At 35.2% G+C, this 21,256-nt stretch overlaps 1 protein-coding gene across 1 annotated transcript in view; it reads right to left on the bottom strand.

The window, feature by feature from the left end:
- spg (dedicator of cytokinesis spg) overlaps positions 1-21,256 on the bottom strand; it is an 869,351-nt gene that overhangs the window by 807,649 nt on the left and 40,446 nt on the right. Inside the window, exon 2 of the mRNA XM_090390789.1 lies at positions 10,371-10,454. Within this exon, the coding sequence (XP_090246915.1) occupies positions 10,371-10,454 (84 nt within the window). The remainder of the gene's footprint in view (positions 1-10,370; positions 10,455-21,256) is intronic.

Raw genomic sequence — 21,256 nt, 5'->3', positions numbered from 1 at the left:
ATGCTCCATGTAATGATCTTAATATGAAGATTGAAATGTCAGGAAATTAAAAGAGTTATTTATAACACGGTTGTAAAGTTCATAATTTCTAAAATCAGTTTTATTTCCCTTTTTATATATGGGTACTATTAGAGTTCTACTCCAATCATTCGGAATTTGTCCCTCCGTCCAGGCCTTCTGAACTATGCAGTGCAGCCACTGTAAGACTTTTATACCTCCATACATGAGCATTTCTGGTCAGATATCATCCACTCCAGCTGCCTTTCCACATTTCATGCTTTTTTTCTACTTCAAATATTTGTCGTAACGTGAAAATTTGATCCTAACAGCCTCTATTTGACCTGAATCCAGCTTGTTCTTCACCAAGCTTCCTGATATGTATTCCTGATTGCATGTCTGTTGAGTGTTTTTTTGCTACTGTGCTGTTATCACTGCTTGTTTCATTTAGCAATTTTTCAAAGCAATTACTCCATACATCAAGGATATCTTTTTCACCAGTTTTCATGTCACCTTTATCATCTCTAATTCCTTTTACAGCACTCTTTTCTCCATTCCTGAGATTTTTCAACAGCCTCCAGAATATTTTGACACCTTCTATTTATCTATTTATTTTCTATTTTCTTACCAAAGTCTTTCCATGGCTTTTGTTTAGCTAGTTTTACACAATGATTAACTTTCTTACATTTATCTCTGTATTCACTAAGAGCACAAGCTGACTTATCTGCCAGGAACTTTTGATATGCTTTCTTCTTTTCCTTCACTGCCTCTTTAACTTCCTGTATCCACCATGGAGTTCTGATTTTTCTATCCTTGCAGACAACCTCACCATATGCCTCTCTGGAGGCTGAATCAATCAGGGTTTTCTTCAGGATTTGCCACTGACCCTCCAAGGTGTTTGGTTCCTGTTCTCGAGCTCTTTCATTTTTTCTTGAATAATGTTTGTGTGTTTTATTCTACAGTTTACATCTGAGAGCTGCTCAACTTTTATTTGCTTTAAAACTTTCTTACATGTTCTTCTTTTCAGTATGAAATTTAATTTTATCCTGTTCAAGACTAAATAGTGATCACTTCCAATTTCAAATCCTCTGTACACTCTAGTGTCCTGCACCAGTGAGAAAACATCACTATCAACAATAACATAGTCAATGAGACTTTTCTTATTCCTTGCCTCTTCTCTCCATGTGAATTTGTGCACATTTTTATGTTGGAACATTGTATTAGTAATAACCAGTTCATGTCCTGAGCAGAAACCAAACAGGTATTTGCCATTATTATTAGCTTTGCTCTTTTCTCCAAATTTTCACAAAAATGAAAAAGTTCGCTTGAAAAAAGTGAACAAGTGATCTGATGAACTTAATAATCAATGATAAGAAAGACAAAAGCAATACGAATGTGGAAGAAGTTGAAAAACAGTATGCAATTAAAGGTAAGATGGCGAGCGGCATTGACAACGAACAAGAGTGGGGGGGGGGAATCAGGGATCAAAGGAAAACAGTTGGATTTAAGAAAAGTTCTAAGATGAATAAAGAGAAAATGAAATGGCTCAAGTTAAGTATGGAGAAGTCACATCTAATAAGTGGTACCAGAGAAACTTGCTATAGATCAGGGAATGAGCTGTTATGTTTGTATACAAATGCTAGAGGTGTAAGAAAACAAGGCAAATGAAACGGTTGCATTCATTGAGTCTGTTTACCAAAGAATTGTTGGAATAAGTGAGACATGGTTGGATAAGGATGGCATCCTGACACGAAATGCGTTATAATGCATATAATGCATTTTCGTGATGATAGAAATGGTAAAAAGAAAGGGGAAGTGCTACTCATGATAGAGAATGAGTTATGTCTATACAAGGTAGAGATGCAGGAGGGAATTAGTGTCAGTGGTTTTGAGGCAATATGGTGTGAGATAGAGGTAAATAGAATGAAATACTTAGTTGGATGTTATTGTAGACTTGGTAATGTAGATGGTAGTGATTATGAAATGTATAATCATATTAGCTAAGCAAATAAGAAAAGAGTAATCATTATGGGTGATTTTAATTATGGCAATATAGACTGGGATGATGAGATACTGGAAGTAAAGAAATGAGTGAGTTTTTGAGGGACAACATCAGGTAGTATGTAACAGAGGGCACACAAGGGTTGAGGGTCTTGGATTTGATCATCTCATCAGAGGATGTTATCATAAATGAGGTGTCAAATCATCCTCCAGTTGGTGAGAGTGACCATGAAGTCATTAATTGGGTGGTTGCCAGCAGTGTGAGGAAAGGATATATGTGGAACTACAGGACTGGTGATTATGAGAAGCTGAAGAGATAGCTTGCAGGTGTAGCATGGAATGAAAAGTTGACTGGAAAGAGGATCAATGCAGCTTGGGTGATATTCGAGAACTATTAAGTAGAAGCAATGTCTAAATCTATTCCAAGGGTCAGAAGGTTAAATAAGGGAGGTGTGAAATGGATGAATGAAGAGATTAAGCATGCAATACAGAGGAAAAAGGCATTATGGAGGCAGGATAATGGGAGTGGTAATGATCAATTTCATGAGGAATACAAAGAACAGGCAAGGGGGGGTTGACTTGGTTGACAAGGGTAGTAAAAGTGAAGTATGAGCAGCAGTTAGCTAATGAAGCCAAAAAGAATCCTAGGGAGCTCATTCGATATGCAGCCAGCAAAAAAAAAAAAAAAAAAAAAAGAATGACTATGGAAGGATGACAATAATTTGAGAAAATGGTATAAGAACAACTGCTGCAGAGTATATAGCTGAGATATTTAATAAGCAGTTCATAAAGGTCTTTCATTCTTATGAATGTGATATCATGGAGAGTTTGAGAGCAGTTGATGATAAGGAGAGATTGACTGTAAGTGAGCAAGAGGTATATTGGGAATTGAGAAATAAATAGGTATATTGGGAAATTATGTTAATAAGACTGTGGGACTTGATAATATATCACCATGTATTTTGAAGGAATGTGCTATGGAGTTGGCATCTGCCTTGACATATTTGTTTAATATGAATCTCATACTGGGCCAAGTTCCAAAATAGTGGAAGGAAGGCAAGATTGTGCCACTTCATACGGGAGATGACAGAACTCAAGCATCAAATTGTAGGCCTATCTGTGTGTGTCAGTTGTTAAGTGTTGGAGAGACTGGTGAGAAGCAGGATCCAGAATTGGGTTGACAACAATGGTATTATCTTTGATGGATACCATGGATTTGCTAAAGGGAGATCATGTTTTAATAATCTACTTGTTTATTACAATGAGGTCACAGCTTTATTGGACAAAGGAAATGGATACATAGTAGTATAGTTAGACTTTTGCAAAGGCTTTTGATAGATTACCAAATGATAAGTTGATAGTCAAACTATAGCAGACGGAATTGGAACGCCAGCAAAGGTTGGTCGATTGGTAGAGCCTCTGCTACTAATGGCTCATGCAAAAAAGTTAAGCAAGTTTGAGCGTGGTTAGTAGTTGGAAGGGAATCAATCGTTCGATGCTGTTGGCACACTCTCCCTCGATGAGTCTTTGAACTCCCTGGAGGTGTCACATAATAACAATATTAGAGTAGTGCACTGGATTGGAGATTGGCTATCTGATAGGTATCAGCAAGTTGTGTATGGTGGGGGGAGAGGGGGGGCACACCAGTAGTGACTTTCTAAAGAGGAAAGTCACTACTGGTGTGCCTCGGTCTGTTTTTAAGGCCATTGCTGTTTAACCTGTATGCTAATAATATTGAGGAAGATTTGGGTGGGAATATTCAGTTGTTTGCAGATGATATAAAGTTGGAATGAACTGTGAGGAGCAGAGCAGATGTTGTGGCCTTACAAGAAAACTTGAATAGATTGAGTGAATGGGCACAAGAGTGGGAATACCAGTTCATTGCTACAAAATGTAAAGTTTTAAAATTTGGGAAACAAAGATGGGATGTAGAATTTATGCTTGGTGGGAATATATTGTTGGAGATGGGAAAAATAAGACATCTTGGGGTGATGATGGATAAGGATCTAAAATGTAGAGGACACATTGCCAAAATTGTGAGGACAACATGAATTCTCGGAATGATGTAGAGGACTCTGAATTGTAGAAGTAAGGAGATTCTTGTTCCACTGTATTAAGACCTTGGTTAGGCCACATATGGACTATTGTGCACAGATTTGGTCATCTGGTTTTCAAAAGGAGATGGTCTAGAGGCAATTGACTATGGTAGTTTCTGATTTCTGGAATGTTGAATATGAGAAAATGTTGAGAAGATGCAATTTACAGAGTCTGGGGTAGGAGGAAGAGGGGCAACATGATAGAGACCTACAAGTTAGTAAAGGGTTGTTATAGGATTAATGTTGGAGAGGTTTTAAAACAAATGGTGGGAGATCAGGGGAGATCCAGAGGTCATCCCTGGAAGTTGTATAAGGAGAGGGTGAACAGGGAAGTGAGAAGCAGGTTTTTTTGCATGCAGAGTTGTGAACGACTGGAATGCCTTGCCTGAAAGTGTGGTTCTGCAGAGAATTTGAATGTGTTAAAGGGACAATATGATGAACTGTGTGTGTATGAGAAAGGGACCGCCTAGATGAGTCTTTAACTTCTTAGGGTCTTAGGGTAATAATAATCTTCTTCCTTTACATATTAGGCATAGCCAGTTACATTTCGTATTAGGCATAGCCTATTATGATTAGAAACTGGAAATCCCACTGAATAGGTCAGTCAATCCTATTCCAGGAGTGTCCTATGTCTGTAGATGGGTGTGTTCACAGGGCCGGTTTGTCTGTTCTAGGGAACAAAAAACCTGAATTTCTGGGTGAAAAAAAACCTCCTACATCCGTATCAGACCGGCTAACTCACCTTTCGTACAGAGACCAGATAAAGGTTCCTCACATCACTGATGAGAATCGAACCCAGATCTTTCTGACCGAAGGGCTAAGTAATAATAATATAAATATGAATATTGATACAAAAATAAATATAAATGTTAATCGATTATTTAGAAGCTGCATGTAATATACACATTGTATGCAATGAGCATGTAGGGAATAAATTACCTCCTGGTAGGGTTACTATTGGAAAAAAGCATCACAACAAGCTTTGGGTCCCAACCCCAGATCATGGATGTGAGAGACTTACTGCAACATTGTTGACCCATGCAGGCAAGTGTCCACTAGCAGAATGATCCTGGTTGGCCATCCAGGACTGCCCGTCTTGCTGAAGCAGAGGCCAAAGTAGTATAAAACTACCAGGATCTCCCTTTCCAGATGTCTGCCATACAGGAGGAAAAGCAAAGAAAAAAAATGAAAAGGTCCCCTCCATCATGGACAGCTATCACAAAGGGAGGGATGAACAAAGAAGATATCTGGAAATGAATGAAAAGAACATCCTACTGGATTATACTGTTGACATCATAATCCTTGAAGATTCATCAGGATGTTATACAAAGTATATCCAATTTCATTAAGGCAAGCAAAGTCAATGGATTTTGCCATTTAACGACCTATCATGACTGACCCAATTTGGTTTTTGATAATTATATCTTTGAGCAAGTGAATACTTTTTAAATATCTAGGACTAAACATTTTAAATATCTAGAACTTTAACAATTAATGATATCCATCAAGAGATAGAATGCCAAATACTATGTCAACATTAACATGCATTTCTGAAACACGGTCAACAACAAAGGAATGTAATAAAACTTGTTGCATTTGAAAGAAATGTGCTGAGAAAGATTTTTGGACCATCTTACAATCAATACTAGACTGTATGAGCAAATACAATGAGGAACTACAAATTTTGTTTCTGAGACCCAACATTATATCATTTATAAGGAGTGAATGGTTTGGCCATGTTTAGAGAGAATTTGACCAATCAAACAAATGCTTATAAAGAAAATTTACATGAAAATACTAGAAGATCCCAAACACGACAGATGAAGGTGATATGAAAGATCTAAGAAAACTGGATGAACACTTTACTATATATGCAGCCTATGATTGAGACTGATGGAGAAACTTGGTGACAACAGCATTAGATCTAAATGGTTTATTAAGCTGTTGAAGACCATGTGGAAAAGCTTATGCGTTCGTTGTACATATTGATTGAATTTTAATATTGATTGTTACATACGAACACAGATTGATAAGAAAATAACTATTTATTGACATAATTGCTAATAGTTCGCTGTTCTATCCAGCATCTTCAGAGCACATAAACAAAGTTTGTTACAGTAGCGAGACATCCACAATCCAGTATAATAATGGGACTAGTATGAGCAATTGTAGTATGCAACACAAAGACTAAAGTCCTAATTAGGTGCCATCTAAGTTGGAAAAAAAAAAAACAAGAGAGAAAGCAGGTGTTAATTTGGCCTTAGGATGACTGTCTCCCAAATCTTTGGTAGATTTATACAGCCATAGTTGTGAAGGTTTTTAGTATGTTTCCAGGCTTCTGTTGATTCCTGGTCTGCTAGACCTGACTTGCCATAGCGAAAATGCTGGATATATTTTTTGTGTTCACTGAGGCAGATGTCCACAGTTCTTCCTGTCTGGCCATAGTGGGCTCGATGACATGAACAGGGCACTTCATAGACTCCTGCATGTGATAAAGGAGAGAATCTGTCCTTAGGTGAACGGATGAGAGTTGCCAATTTCACATAAGGTTTAGATATGGCACATAGTTAGTGTTCGTTAAGCACTCTAGATATCTTTTCAGATGTGCCTTTAATGTATGGGATGGTGACAGTTTTGTTGTAGTCTTCTGTAGTAGATGGGGGGGGGGGTATTTCTGGAGAGCATTGAGTATTTTATCTATCCTATAAGGATTATAGCCATTGGTCAGGAAGCCATTGTGACGTAGGTGAGAATGTTCAGCAGTGAGAGCAATGTCATTGCAACAAATTGCTCTAGCTATATGAGTTAGTGTTTTTAGAATACCATATTGTTGAAATGGGTGATGGTGTGTGATTGTTTGTGTAAATATCTCCCAAGGGCAGACAGTCATTAGCGTCTAGTTCCATTGTAAAGTGGATTTTGGGGTACTGGCTATTTAAATGCACTAAAAATTATTCAATGTGTCTGGGCCATGTGGCCAAATAGTAAACACATCATCAACATCGCATAGCCAGAGACTAGCTTTTCCAGATGTCCTATGTAGAAGTTGGCTAAGTGGGGAGGAGGTCCCAATAGCTGTCCCATCTAATTGTTTGTATATTTTCCCTTTGCATGTAAAATAACCTGCCTGTGCTGTGAATTTAAATGGATGAAATATATCAGGGGAAAATTGTGAATTTAGTAAATTAAGGGTTTCAGTTAATGGTAAATTCGTGAATAGTGTGGTGATATCAAAACTCACCATAAAGTCTGAACTTTTTAAGGTGTGGTTTTCTAAAATACTTCTTAGGTGGGTAGAATTTTTAACAAAACAGGAAGAATTGTTTGTGAAAGTGGCTAGTAGTTTGGCTAAATGTTTAGCAAGTTTATATGTAGGACTATTTATACTATCTACAATAGGGCGTAAAGGTGTACCTTGTTTGTGTATTTTTGGAGCACCATATATTCTGGGTGCTTTAACGTGTATGGGTTTAAGTTTTTTGACAATTTCTTTAGGCCATTTAGGCCAGGAAGTGATTTTGTTCAGTAACTTGCACACCTTATTCTTTTGTGAGTTGGTGGGATCTCGATCTATGATTTGATATGTAAACCGGTCTTGGAGCAGTGCATGCATTTTGCTTTCATATTCTGTTGTATCCATAACTACAGTGGTGTTTCCTTTGTCTGATTTGGTTATTGTAATGTGGTTATTATTGCATAGTTCTTTTAGAGCTATTATTTCTTTATGCGGGATATTATTTTTGGGAGGCTTAGAATGGATAAGGATATTGTCCACTTCTAACCTAATATTATTGGCTATGGCTGGAGGCAAGTCGTGAATCCCACGTTCAACGGAAGCCATTATTTTGGTTTTAGGCACATCTTTTGGAGTAACGGCAAAATTGTGTCCAAGACTTAATGCACTGGTGGCCTCTTTGGATAAGGTTGTCGATGATAGGTTCACAACAATGCCATCTTGATGAAAATGCGGCCGCTGTGTAACATTGCGTTGCTGGAGGATTTCAAATTTTTTCTGGTGTCGGTTTTTAACTTTAGCAAATCTTTATTGGCTGTAGAGTCGGAGATTCTATCCAAAATCTCCCATAGCTGCGGGTTCAAAATGTCAGATAATGTATCACGAGGTACACTGATCGAGGAATTTATTTTTGAAAGTTCACGGCGAGTAGCGTATACCTGTTCCCGTAATAGTGCTAAACTCGCTCTTTTATAAATACATTGGGCTTTGGCCGAGCATCCTAAAATCTTTAGGCTGTTTCTTTAGGCCAGGAAGTGACTTTGTTCAATAATTTGCACACCTCATTCTTTTGTGAGTTGGTGAGATCCCAATCTATAATTTGTTATGTTGACTGGTCTTGGAGAAGTGCATGCATTTTGCTTTCATATTCTGTTGTATCCATCACCAACTGTGGTGATGGATACAACAGAATATGAAAGCAACATGCAAGCACTTCTCCAAGACCAGTCAACATACCAAATTATGGATCAGGATCCCACTAACTTACAAAAGATATGGATATCTGGAACTCTAAAAATTCACAAACAAGGTACACTTTTATGCCCTATTGTAGATAGTATAAACAGTCCTACATATAAACTTGCTAAACATTTAGCCACACTACTAGACACGTTTACAAACAATTCTCCCTCTTTTGTTAAAAATTCTACCCACCTAAAAAGCATTTTAGAACCACACCTTAAAAAGTTCAGACTTAATGGTGAGTTCTGATATCACCTCACAATTCACGAATGTACCATTAACTGAAACCCTTAATTTACTAAATTCACAATTTCCCCCTGATATATTTCAACTAGTTAAATTCACAGCACAGGCAGGTTATTTTACATGCAAAGGGAAAATATACAAACAATTAGATGGGATAGCTATGGGATCCCACCCACCCCCTTTCTCCCCACTTAGCCAACTTCTACATAGGACATCTGGAAAAGCTAGTTATCAATATAGCCACTCTCAAACCTAGTCTCTGGCTACGCGATGTTGATGATGTGTTTGCTAGTTGGCCACATGGCCCAGATACATTGAATACATTTTTAGTGCATTTAAATAGCCAGCACCCAAAAATCCACTTTACAATGGAACTAGAATGACTGTTCTAGAACTAGAATCTCCCAATGACTGTCTGCCCTTGGGAGATATTTATATACAGGGAAATATTTACACAAACAATCACACCATCACCCATCTTAACAATATGGTATTCTAAAAACACTAACCCACAGAGCTAGAGCAATTTGTTCCAATGACATTGCTCTCACTGCTGAACTTTCTCACCTACATCACACCTTCCTCACCAATGGCGATAATCCTTATAGGATAGATAAAATACTAAATGCTCTCCAGAAATCCCCTCCCCATCTACCACAGAAGACTACAACAAAACTGTCACCATCTCATACATTAAAGGCGCATCTGAAAAGATATCTAGAGTGCTTAACAAACACCAACTATGCACCGTATTTAAACCTTATGTGAAATTGGCAACTCTCATCCGTTCACCTAAGGACAGATTCTCTCCTTTATCACATACAGGAGTCTTATGAAGTGCCCTGTTCATGTAATCAAGCCTACTATGGACAGACAGGAAGAACTGTGGACATCTGCCTCGGTGAACACAAAAAATATATCCAGTATTTTTGCTATGGCAAGTCAGGTCTAGCAGACCATGAATCAACAGAAGCCTGGAAACATGGCTGTATAAATCTACCAAAGATTTGGGAGACAGTCATCCTAAGACTAAATTAACACCTGCTTTCTCTCTCTTGTTTTTTTTTCCAACTTAGATGGCACCTAATTAGGACTTTGGTCTTTGTGTTGCATACTACAATTGCTCATACTAGTCCCATTGTTATATTGGATTGTGGCTGTCTCGCTACTGTAACAAACTTTGTTTATGTGCTCTGAAGATGCTGGATAGAATACCAGCGAAATATTAGCAATTAAGTCAATAAATAGTTATTTTCTTATCAATCTGTGTTTGCATTTATATTCGTTAAAATTCAATCAACAAGCTGTTGAAGAAGATCAACTTATTAAAAGAAATGTAAATATTATTTATGTTATTCAGCAGCGTGGCGTTTCACATCTTTTTCTCACATGAATCAAATTTCTTGGTTAATTTATCATGTAGTACCACTTACAGCTTTTAACAGCACTGATATATGTAGTTTTAAGAATTGCCACATTAGAATGATTATTAATAAAACTCAGTTATTACAGAATTTTGTTGTTAAATTTTTAAATTCAGAAATAAAACTTACCTGCATTTTCCTCAAGGATCTGCACTGTTTCTCCTATTTCCAGTGCAAGACCATATTTGGTGTTACCATCATAATTATAAATAGCTAAAATACAAAAAATTATTTTAATAAAATAAAAATATATAAAATAATAAATAAATAATTTTATTAGTTGCAAATTTGATATATTTGAATTTCAATAAAATATAACTGCATTTAATTAAATAAAATAATTTATAAATGATGACAAAAAAGGGGTGTAAATTAGTAGAATATGGTATAAATTAAAGATGCCAAGAAATTATATTCTTTTTTTTATCCTTTATCCAAGTGTAAGCAAACAAAGTTTGCATTGAAGTCACTTCACAACTGGGTTACTTATATATATATAAAGGCAAATGACTTCAACATCAGTTCCCTTAATATCCCATAATGCAACACATATCTTTGCAGACATGAATAACACTATGCATTAGACCAGTTTCAACCTTTTTTGAGATCTCATCAGTGGGAGCCAGACTCAGAAGTGATACCAAAGTTAAAGTAATGCAGAAGTCATATTTCTATATACAAGTAATACAATGTCACACTTTATTACTAAAGCACTGTGGATTAGAGATAGATGTTGAAAGTTTTTTCACTTGATTATACTATAACCAAGAAATTATATTCTTGGTTTCATCCTTTATCCAAGTGTAAGCAAAAAAGTTATCACACGAATATGGCTTCCACTCACAAGATTAACATCGGTTATTGCTGTATCCCACTGTTATTTCTAGAAATTTGCTGAAATTAATAGGAATGTCATTATCTTCAATTTCCACCTTATATCTAAGACCTGTTTATCACAATCTATCTTCCCACCATTTTCATGGTCTTCTAGTTTGTTTCATTTTACTATTATTCTTTCTCTTTTGCATACTGTTGACATACATTTTGCTATTCATTTTTTGAAACTCTTTGCTATCCATTCATTTACTGGTTGTAAGGCAAATTTTTTATATATTTCTTCATTTCTGATTTTTCAATTTTCTTAAGAATTTTCATTTCAGTAGTAGTGTTTAATTGTTTGATCTTAACTGTTTCAGATATATAAGTTAAAACTGCGCTCATATTTTTATATAAACTTGTCTTAGTTGTAATATTTAAATTTTTATTTTTCCACATATTTTAATTTTAAACATCCAAAAATTGTGTGCCTTAAGCATTTGTAATTATATTCATTTTCTGTTATTCCTTCTTAATTAATAAGAATTCTTAAGTATTTAAAATTCATCACATATTTGATTTTTCTATTTATTGCTTACACCTGAATTGCTGAATTGCTTACGCCTACTAATCAAGTATTTTGTTTTTTTTTTCAATTAGTATATAATATTTTTAGCAAATCTGTTGAAAATGAAATACTTCTCTTTCTAGATTATCTTCTGTCTGCTACCATTACTACATCATCTGCATAGCAGGTTAGATTTACTATATCATTATTATCAATTTTTATTCTATTTAACTTCTTATCTTTTAGTTGTAGTTATTTCATCCATTAAGATATTGAACAGTACAGGATCACCCTATCTAATTCCTTTTTTTTTTTTTCATTATTATTATCTGTATATATATATATATATATATAATAATATTATCAATATATATATACATTTATTATCTGCATATATATTCTTTGATAAGCTTTATGCAAATCAATAAAACACATAAAGGAGTGTTATATTCTTTTGATATTTCTATTAGTTGTTTCACTGCAAATACTGCATGTGTGAAAGATCTTCCAAATCTAAACCTTGTCATTTATATCAGAGATTTAGTTATAATTTCATGGATATGTTCCATACAGATTTTCAAGATGGCTGGATAGCAGATTCATCCCTCCATAATTATACATTAAAGATAATACCAAGAAATTATATACCTGGTTTTTAATCCTTTTCCCAAGGAAACAAAACAATGAAATAAATTAATGTCGGAGCTATTTGTATATAGAGGCTAATGACTTCATATCACTCAAGCACCTTTTGGCTACTTGTATATGAGATAAATATGCATTACTTCAACATTACTTCAACCTTGGTATCTCTCCTGGGTCTGGCCCCTACTGATGAGACCTCAATAAAGGTTGAAACCAGTCTGGGTAGTGGCCCTTCCTATTATGCATAGCATTATAGATGTCCGAAAGGGGGGGGGGGTACTTTATATTATGGGATACATACTAAGGTAAGTGATATGAAGTCATTGGCCTCTGTATACAAGTAGCTCAGATGTGAATTTATTTCACGAGCAAAACGTTGTTTTGCTTCCTTGGGAAAAGGATTAAAAACCAAGTATATAATTTCTTGGTATATTTAACGTATAATAAACCCAAGGTAAAAAAACCTCTAATTAGTTGGATCTGTTTTATCTCCTTAAAATAAATAAATTTGCCATAGTGATAAACTTCGGGCTTTTTAACTGAAACTGAGTCAGTACCAAACTGATTCATCTGGTATTTGTTTTATAAAAAACATTTTTTAAATAGCTTACTTAAATGAATTACTATTTCTCTTCTTCCATATTCATGGGAGGAATAGTGAGAATATGTGTGTGTAAATTCAGTTATGGTATGCAAACATGGCAATGATATGAATATCATTCAGTATGGTTATGAATCTGGTGAAGAGAAGAAAATTTATGCTATGAGTTCAGATTTTTGAGTGTGTCGGTGGATAGAAAAGGAAAAGTTTGACTAACTGGACCAAACAGGCTGTAGATGTAAATATACAAAAAAGCTAAGAGGTAACCTGTTAAATCTAAACAAATGCCACAGAAACAAAGGAATATCATTTGTTACCATGGTGAACATGTTTATCCTAAGATTATTAGCATGAGTGAAGCCATGCTATCAGAGTCAGATGTAGTAACTGGAATTGAGTGTAAAGGGTACAGTATTTTTAGGAAGGACAGAAAAGAAGAGATGTGTACTACTACTACTACTAATGATAACAGAGAATTTGTATTCAGTTAGGGTAGAAATTCATGAAAGCAATAATAATATCCCACATAACAGTCATTTGCAGACTAGTGGTGTAAAATTGAGGCTAAAAGAATAAAATATATGGTAGAGGTGTTGCTACAGACCTAGTGATTAAGCTGCTGAAGACAATGAAATGTTGCCAATTTACTCTGATAGGTACCTAAATGAGTAATCATTATGGGGTGACTTAAATTATCCAAACAATAATTAAGTAGAAGAGAAATATCATCAGAATGAAGGAAAATTTTATTGAGCTGTTGCAAGACCATTTTCTCAAGCAGAATAGAAGAAATTAATGGTCAAATAGTACTAGATTTGATCATAATGTCAAAAGGGATCTCGGTTCAGAGAGTAACTGTTTTGTCACCAGTTGGTAACGGTGATCATGCTCTACTGTCCTGGGAAGTAGATAACTATATGGATGTTCCAATAAGAACAGCTACATGCTGAACTATAAAGCTGGAAATCATGACAAACACAGGAGAATCCTATCTTTGGTCTCATGGTATCAGTTACTGATGGGAAAAACAAACAGGATGTCAGCAAAATGAATGTGAAACCTTATTATGCAAAAGATCCATAAGAAAAAGATAACATGGAAAAAATATTGTGAGAATAAGAGTGAGAGGAGTTATGAAACATAAAGCACAGGGCAGAAAAGTTACGAGTATTGTATGGAAAGCTAAATTGAGGGGAAGTACTACTAATGATATCATAGGATTTGTGTCAAATTAGAGTTGAAACACTCATGAAAGCAATAACAGCCCATATAGCAGTGAGATTCAGGCTACTGGTGTGAAGTCAAAGCTAAAAGGATAAAGGAAAGTGGGGATGCTGCTTCAGACATAGTGGGTTAGCTGATGAGGACAATGAAGTGCATTGCCATTTTACCCTGATTGGTACTAAGTGAGTAATCAATATAGATGACAAATTATCCAAACACTGATTGTGTAGAAGAGAAATCTCATGATATTTCTCTTCTGATGCAATATCAAGAGAAGAGAAGGCTAAGGGCAACCCAAAAGATTTTACTGCTATGTTTCAAGTAGAAGAAAAAAATTAACATGGAAGAATACTTGAGTGAATGAAGACAGCATCCTTGTATATGGTACCCACAAGATTGTTCAATTAATGAGCGCTCACTTTGCTAAGATATATCAACCAGCTGTAACATTGATATGAACAGTGCTACTACCACACTGGGTGAAGAGATAGATTTGCATAAGAATGAAGTTCTTATGCAAATTGCATAAGAACTTCATAAGAATCATTGCATAACCTGTATATCAATTCAGCAACAGGGCCAGATGATATATCAGCAAGTGTGATTAAGGAATATTCATGACAGCAGAAAAGATGATAAAGTTCTGCAGGCATGTTACAAAGATGCTCAAGATAAACCAAAGTACTGCTATTATTATTATTATTATTATTATTATTATTATTATTAAGAGACTTCCAGGAAGTCAGGGATTCATCAACAGAGGCCACATATTACTGCACTAGCTATAATACATGTTCTTGAATTCATTTACACTAACTGCACTCACCACCTCCAATGGCAATCCATTCCAATCATGCACCACTTCAAGAGAGAAAAATCTGGCTTTCATCACCTTCTTGACTGGCATTCATTCTCACTTCTCAGGATACCCTCTTTCTTCTTTCTCCAAACTTCATAAAAATTCCATCTACCGATATCTTGTATGACCAGTTCAGAGTCTGTAAGTCTCAATCATATCAATCTCCTGCTTGGTAGTGTCTGCAATCCACAAATTCTCTATCTGTATTAATAATCTATATTCCACAAGCCTAATTTCATTTTAACACTTTCCTTTGCACTCTATCAGAATCACCATGGAAACCAGGAAACCACATGAACACACAACAGTCAAAGTGAGGGCTTATCAAATGCTAGTAAAGCAACAAAATGACTTCTTTATTTTTACATAAAGGTTTGTTTTAGCACTGCAATAATCCACTGAGTTATATCTGCAATCTTTGCAATATGGTGCTTGAAGTTCAACTTCCTATCTACTAAAACTCCAATATCCCTATCCTGTGCTCTATTTCAACTATGGATAAGTACATTGGTACCTTCTTTAAACAGAAAAATAGCTCGGATGACAGTGATAATACAAAGCAGGTCTGTAATGACAATTTGTGTGTAGTTTCTGAAGAGAAAGAAGTCTGTAATCCACCAATATAATATGATACTGGATATCTCATGACACCAAAGTACATGATTTTGCATTTACCAATATTGAACTGGCAGCCATTTCATATTTGCAGATGTTATGGAAACAATGAACGCTATAAAAACAAGAAAATCTGCACCAATATACTATTAAAACACTATTCTGTGGAAAAATCACAATACCACAGATAAAAATCATCAATTTTACACAAATGCTAAATACACCGACCATTCACAATGAAGACTCGAACCCAATCTCCATCACTGGAAACTGAGTTCCTCTATTATGGAGAATAATGTTGATAAGTAGAGACAAGGAGGCCAGCTTGTTCACTTCTTGAAGCTTTGATTGGGTCACAATTGCACCATTATGCACAAACATGGTCAACTAGATTCTTGGTGATGTTGAAATCTATAGAATATAAAGGCAGGGTAAGTAAGGTACTTTGGGAAATGAGGCTATAAAGAATGTAGGATATAAGGGAAGATTAAAGGAATGTAAACTGCAGAACCTGGTAAACAGGAAGAGGAGAGGTGATTAAGATCAGTGCTTAAATTCAGTCGAGGCCCTCCGGGTCATGACCCTGGAACTTTTTTTTATGCACAGGGTCCAGGTCCAGAACAATTTTCTGTTTTGACTTCTCCTCCCTTTACAGTAATTATGCCTATATTATTGTGTTATTATTCAACAATTGTTTACAGTTTTGAATGTGTATATAAGGTCAATGTCAACAGTCATCTGATTACGAATGTGTCATGAAAGGGACGGGTTTGGATCTTCCTGTAATGCGTTATCTTGCAGTGATTGACAAGCAAACATTATTGCAGTGTAGTGGAATTTTGACAGACTGGTAGCGATATTTTGTCTTTTCTGGTTGGCAACACTGTCAGCAAGAGTCTGTAACCAACAGTAGAACAGCAGATTAGCAGTTGTTTATCAGAGCTCGTGATTGTGAGAAGCAGAAAGAAAATTGTGTAATATTTTTGTGTTTATGTAGGCCTACTATTTCAACTATGGATAAGTACATCGGTACCTTCTTCAAACAGAAAAATAGCTCGGATGACAGGGATAATACAAAACAGGTTTGTAATGACAGTTTGTGTGTAGTTTCTGAAGAGAAAGGTCTGTATCGAATCCACAGAAATGAAACACAGGATTCCCATCAGTTGCAATGCGATAACATTAATACTTTGAACGAAATGAAAGATTTGCAGGCTTGCTAGACACTCGACCAGTGGATAGCATTTGGGGTATATAACATGTGCAGAGGTACAGACCCTAGGAGCAAGTTCTTCATATCAGGGTATTCGCTTAGCATCAGATTGGATAAATGGATTAATACGTATTAAAGGGAACAGGGTCTAAATAATGCCAAGAAAAGCAACTCAGAAAGAAAATTTACAAACATAGAGATACCAAATCAGAAGTGAGAATTCATTGCGACACATTGTAGAAGAACAGAACTCTTTAGCTCACGAAATCACATGCAGTGTGTTTTTACTGTGTATAATATTGCAAAACATAATCGTCCTTTTCTAGTCATCATCCAAAATTAATTGATCTTCAGATTCTTAATGGGCTAGATGTGGGGCATGCTTTATATAGTAATGTGACATGCACTGAGATAATGAATCATATTGCAAAACAAATGAAACACAAAATTGCACACAGCATTATAAACCATAGAACCAAAATTTCTACTATTCTGGATGCTGCCTCACATTTATGATCCTTATTTTAAGGGTCCCAGAACTTATTCATCTTAATCAAGACAAAGTTGCTGAAGAATTTACCAGATGGATAGCGGATAAAAAGATGTAAGAAGAGGCAGTCATCTTTGAAAGTTGAATGACAGCGTAATGAGTAGAGGTAGGGTAACTTAAGGACCACTGTCAGATAACTAGGAGAAGCCCTCACACAGCCTTTAAAGAATGCAGAGAACTGACTGGAACTTCGGACTTGATGCGTAATCCTCACCTTCACATGGTGAGTACCATTAACAGGTATCTACAGGATACTCAATGAACTTAGCCAAATTCTATGCTCTATTGGCTTGACCAGAAATAAACATGATGATCCAACCAGCATGAGATTTCATTCCAGCTGGGGCATCACCTGATAAAACATCTTCCCTGCCCCCACATTCATTAGGGAATTAGGGCACACAATTAAATGTCAGCTACTGGAACAAACACAATACAAGAGGAAAACAACAGTTTTTTTTTTTTTTTTTTTTTTTTTTTTAAAATCAAAATTACATGTCAACATGCTGCTTGCATTTTACAAACCTAATAGTATAAGCATATATGAGACTCAGTTTATTTAATTAAGTCTCCTGTATAAACAGAAGATGTATTAAACAAAACAGTTTGATTAAAAACCATCAACAAATATACTCATGGAATCATGAGTTAAAATCACTCAAGTTCACAAAAAACTAAGGATATAGCCATGAAAAACATTAACTGCATTTTCAGTGGGAGGAAACATTTTCATAATAATGTTCAGGATAATTTTTAGTATAGATGACAAATTAAATATGGAAAGAGATAACAGAATAGACAAGCTGGTAGTAGCCAGCTAAATGGCTTTATATGGAATATAAGAGAAATATTAGTCAAAATACCAAACTAGTAGTATACTAGATGATGTAGATGATGTTCAATGAATTTTAACTTAAGGATCTGAAAGTTGAGTTAGATATAAAACAACTGATTGAAGATTAAAGATAAGGGAGTGCTGAGGAAAATGTATGGCAATGAACAAATGGCATCAATGGCAGATTCATATTTAAAAGGAAGACATTAGAAAAGAAAGGAGGATGACATTAGTGGAGCAAGATCCTAGTTAATGCTCAGGATACATCCTTAGAATTTAGAGCTCTAGATGGAGTCATTTTAACTGTAGGTAAACAGGAAAAGGTGAAAGAAAACACAAACATGAATAGAACAGTATTTAACTTTTATTCAAACCAGCCTCTGCTAATTGTAAATGTATTGTACATCCTGTTTGTCAATGCCAATCAGTGGTTCTGGGAAACAGGTTCTTGGGTTCCATGGATTCCAGAACAAGTTCGCCATCCACATATGGGTAGGCATATGTGGATGATGAGTTGATCGGACTGTATCTTCTTCTACCCACTTAAATGGCCCCATGTGTTTGATGTTCCTGCAAGAGACACTACCACAGTTATTGGAAGATGTGCCATTGCACATTAGGTAATGTGATTTCAACACAACAGTGTGCCATCACACTTTTCATGTGACATCCAACACTACCTCCAAGAAATGTTTGGTGAGCGATGGACTGGCAGAGGTGGTCCAGTGGTGTGTGGCCTGCATGTTCACTGGACTTAACTTCATTGGACATGAAAAGTTTTGTGCACGAAATCCCTGCAGAGTCAGTAGAAGATTTGTTGGCAAGAATACTGACTGCAACAGGTAAGGTCCAATTATGCAGGCATTTTTGAAAGCATGCATCAGAACTTGCTATGCAGGTTTAATGCATACTGTGAAGTTGGTGGTCGCAATTTTGAGCACCTTTTGTAGTTTATGAAATTAAAATGTAATTTACCCTGTGTCTGATGTTTACGTTCTTTGTGATATACACACAAAATATTTTTGACCTGGAAAAAAAAAAAAATTCAATGTAACGGCACATTTGGGGACATGGGTTGATAATCAAAACCTGATCTACCCTGACTCGCCAACATATCCTAGAAGTTTGTAATGGATATTCTGAACACCCTGTATACATGTTTAATTAATAATAAAATATATATATATAAAATCCCAATATTGCAGCTTGCAGACATCAGAAATAGTTTGTGACTAAAGTGGAAATGAGACATTCAATGCACACATGCAGCACTTTTTTCCGAAAAACAATAGGTGCCAGTCCTCATTCACTGCTAGCAGAAAATCTGAAAATTAAAATTATATGAAAACTAAAAAAAATATTTACTAATATTTTTACTTCATGGTGTCATAATGTTTTGGAATAAGAACAACTAATTAAATATGTAATATACAGTTGATTAAGCACGGATTTACTGTATAAGTATATACAAAATAAGCGAAATGTTTATGCTAATTTTTAATAAAAATTTTATATAGTAAATATAAAAAAAGTTTTATAGAGCAAATGTCTAAACAATAAAGTAGCATGCAAGAAGTAAATGACTTCTTGCATGCCAGGTAAAAGTGTAAAAAATTACTGAATATTACAAATCTCGAAACAAGCCCCATCTGTATGTTACTGTTAATAAAGGAGTCATACACTGTAGTGAGTATATATGTGTGTGTGTAATAATCTATTGTTTATCTGAACACATCAGAAGATAATTTGCTGTTCTGATAACTGAACTGTCAGATGTTTGAAGTACAATTACACAGTGCTGTGCCAGAAATGGGCTGACATGTAAGTCAGTTAATTGAAGGGCTGTTTACTAAATATGAGACATTTTCTTTGAATTTTATTGGACCATGATTCTTTATAAATATATGTATATAATCATCTACCAGTTTTGCCAGCTTGAGTCTGTCTGTCTGGCTTCTTCAGGATGAGAATGGTTACACTAACATTAAATGCTACAACAGAAGAATGCAGTAACGACCTTAAAATCAGTTTAAAAAAATTGAAAAAGATGAGTGACATTAAGGGCATAAAGCGTGGAGACTTAATCATTGTTAGCAGATCGTGTTTCATAGTTTTTTTGAGAAATTCAGTTCTGCTAAACACAGTGACTTTATTAAGCTTTTCCAAATGTCTTTTAATATCATGCCTTGATTTCTATTGAGATTGACTCAAGCTGGCGAAACTGGTAGATGATTATATACATATATTTATTAAGACTCATGGTCCAATAAAATCCAAAGAAAATGTCTCATATTTAGTATAAAAAAGGACCAAATATTAACAATCAAAATGAAGGGCTGTTTGTTTTTGAAGGGTGGATAAATGGTACAATTCTGTGTGTGTGTGTGTGTGTGTGTGTGTGTGTGTGTGTGTGTGTGTGTGTGTGTGTGTGTGTGTGTGTGTGTGTGTGTGTGTGTGTTTATGTAAACCACCTTAGTTTTGTGCTTATCACAAAACGCTTCTTCGAATGTACAAAATTATAAAATAACACTGACTGAATAATGACAATGCTATTCTTACCGTCTTATCCAAAAAAAAAGCTATATATTCTGTTATTGTTCCTCTCTTCAAGCTTAAGTCGCACACAAATTCAGAGATTTTACATTATTTAACTGAAAATAGAGTTGATTTTCTTTTTTTCCTGATAACTTGTTGAGTGAGAAAGAGGGAGAAAGATTGTAATAGTGCCTCAATTCTAGATTTGTATCCAAAAAAACTGTTTTCCACTCTGTGCTGGCTAAATGTCTTAAAAAAACTATACTAAATATATTAAGCACTATAATCTAGAACATTGTTTTTCAACCTGTGGTCCACGACAATGGGACAGGTGGTTTGCAGGGAGACTTAAATTAATTAAATAAATATATATTTCTAATTATCCAAACAAAACAAATTAAAATTGAATAAGTAAGTAAAAAGTATTGAAATCAAATGGAGACAAATAAAACCTAAAAATAGCATCAGAATGTTTAAAGGTGGAAGCAATAAAATTATTATTATTATTATTATTTCGGACAACTTCAAGGAGTCGACAGACTCATCGAGGGAGG

This window comes from Typopeltis vanoorti, chromosome 3, assembly GCF_054136105.1.
Source record: "Typopeltis vanoorti isolate ZY-2024b chromosome 3, IOZ_Tvanoo_1.0, whole genome shotgun sequence".
NCBI lineage: Eukaryota > Metazoa > Arthropoda > Arachnida > Uropygi > Thelyphonidae > Typopeltis > Typopeltis vanoorti.
This window is presented reverse-complemented; position numbering and strand designations above follow the sequence as displayed.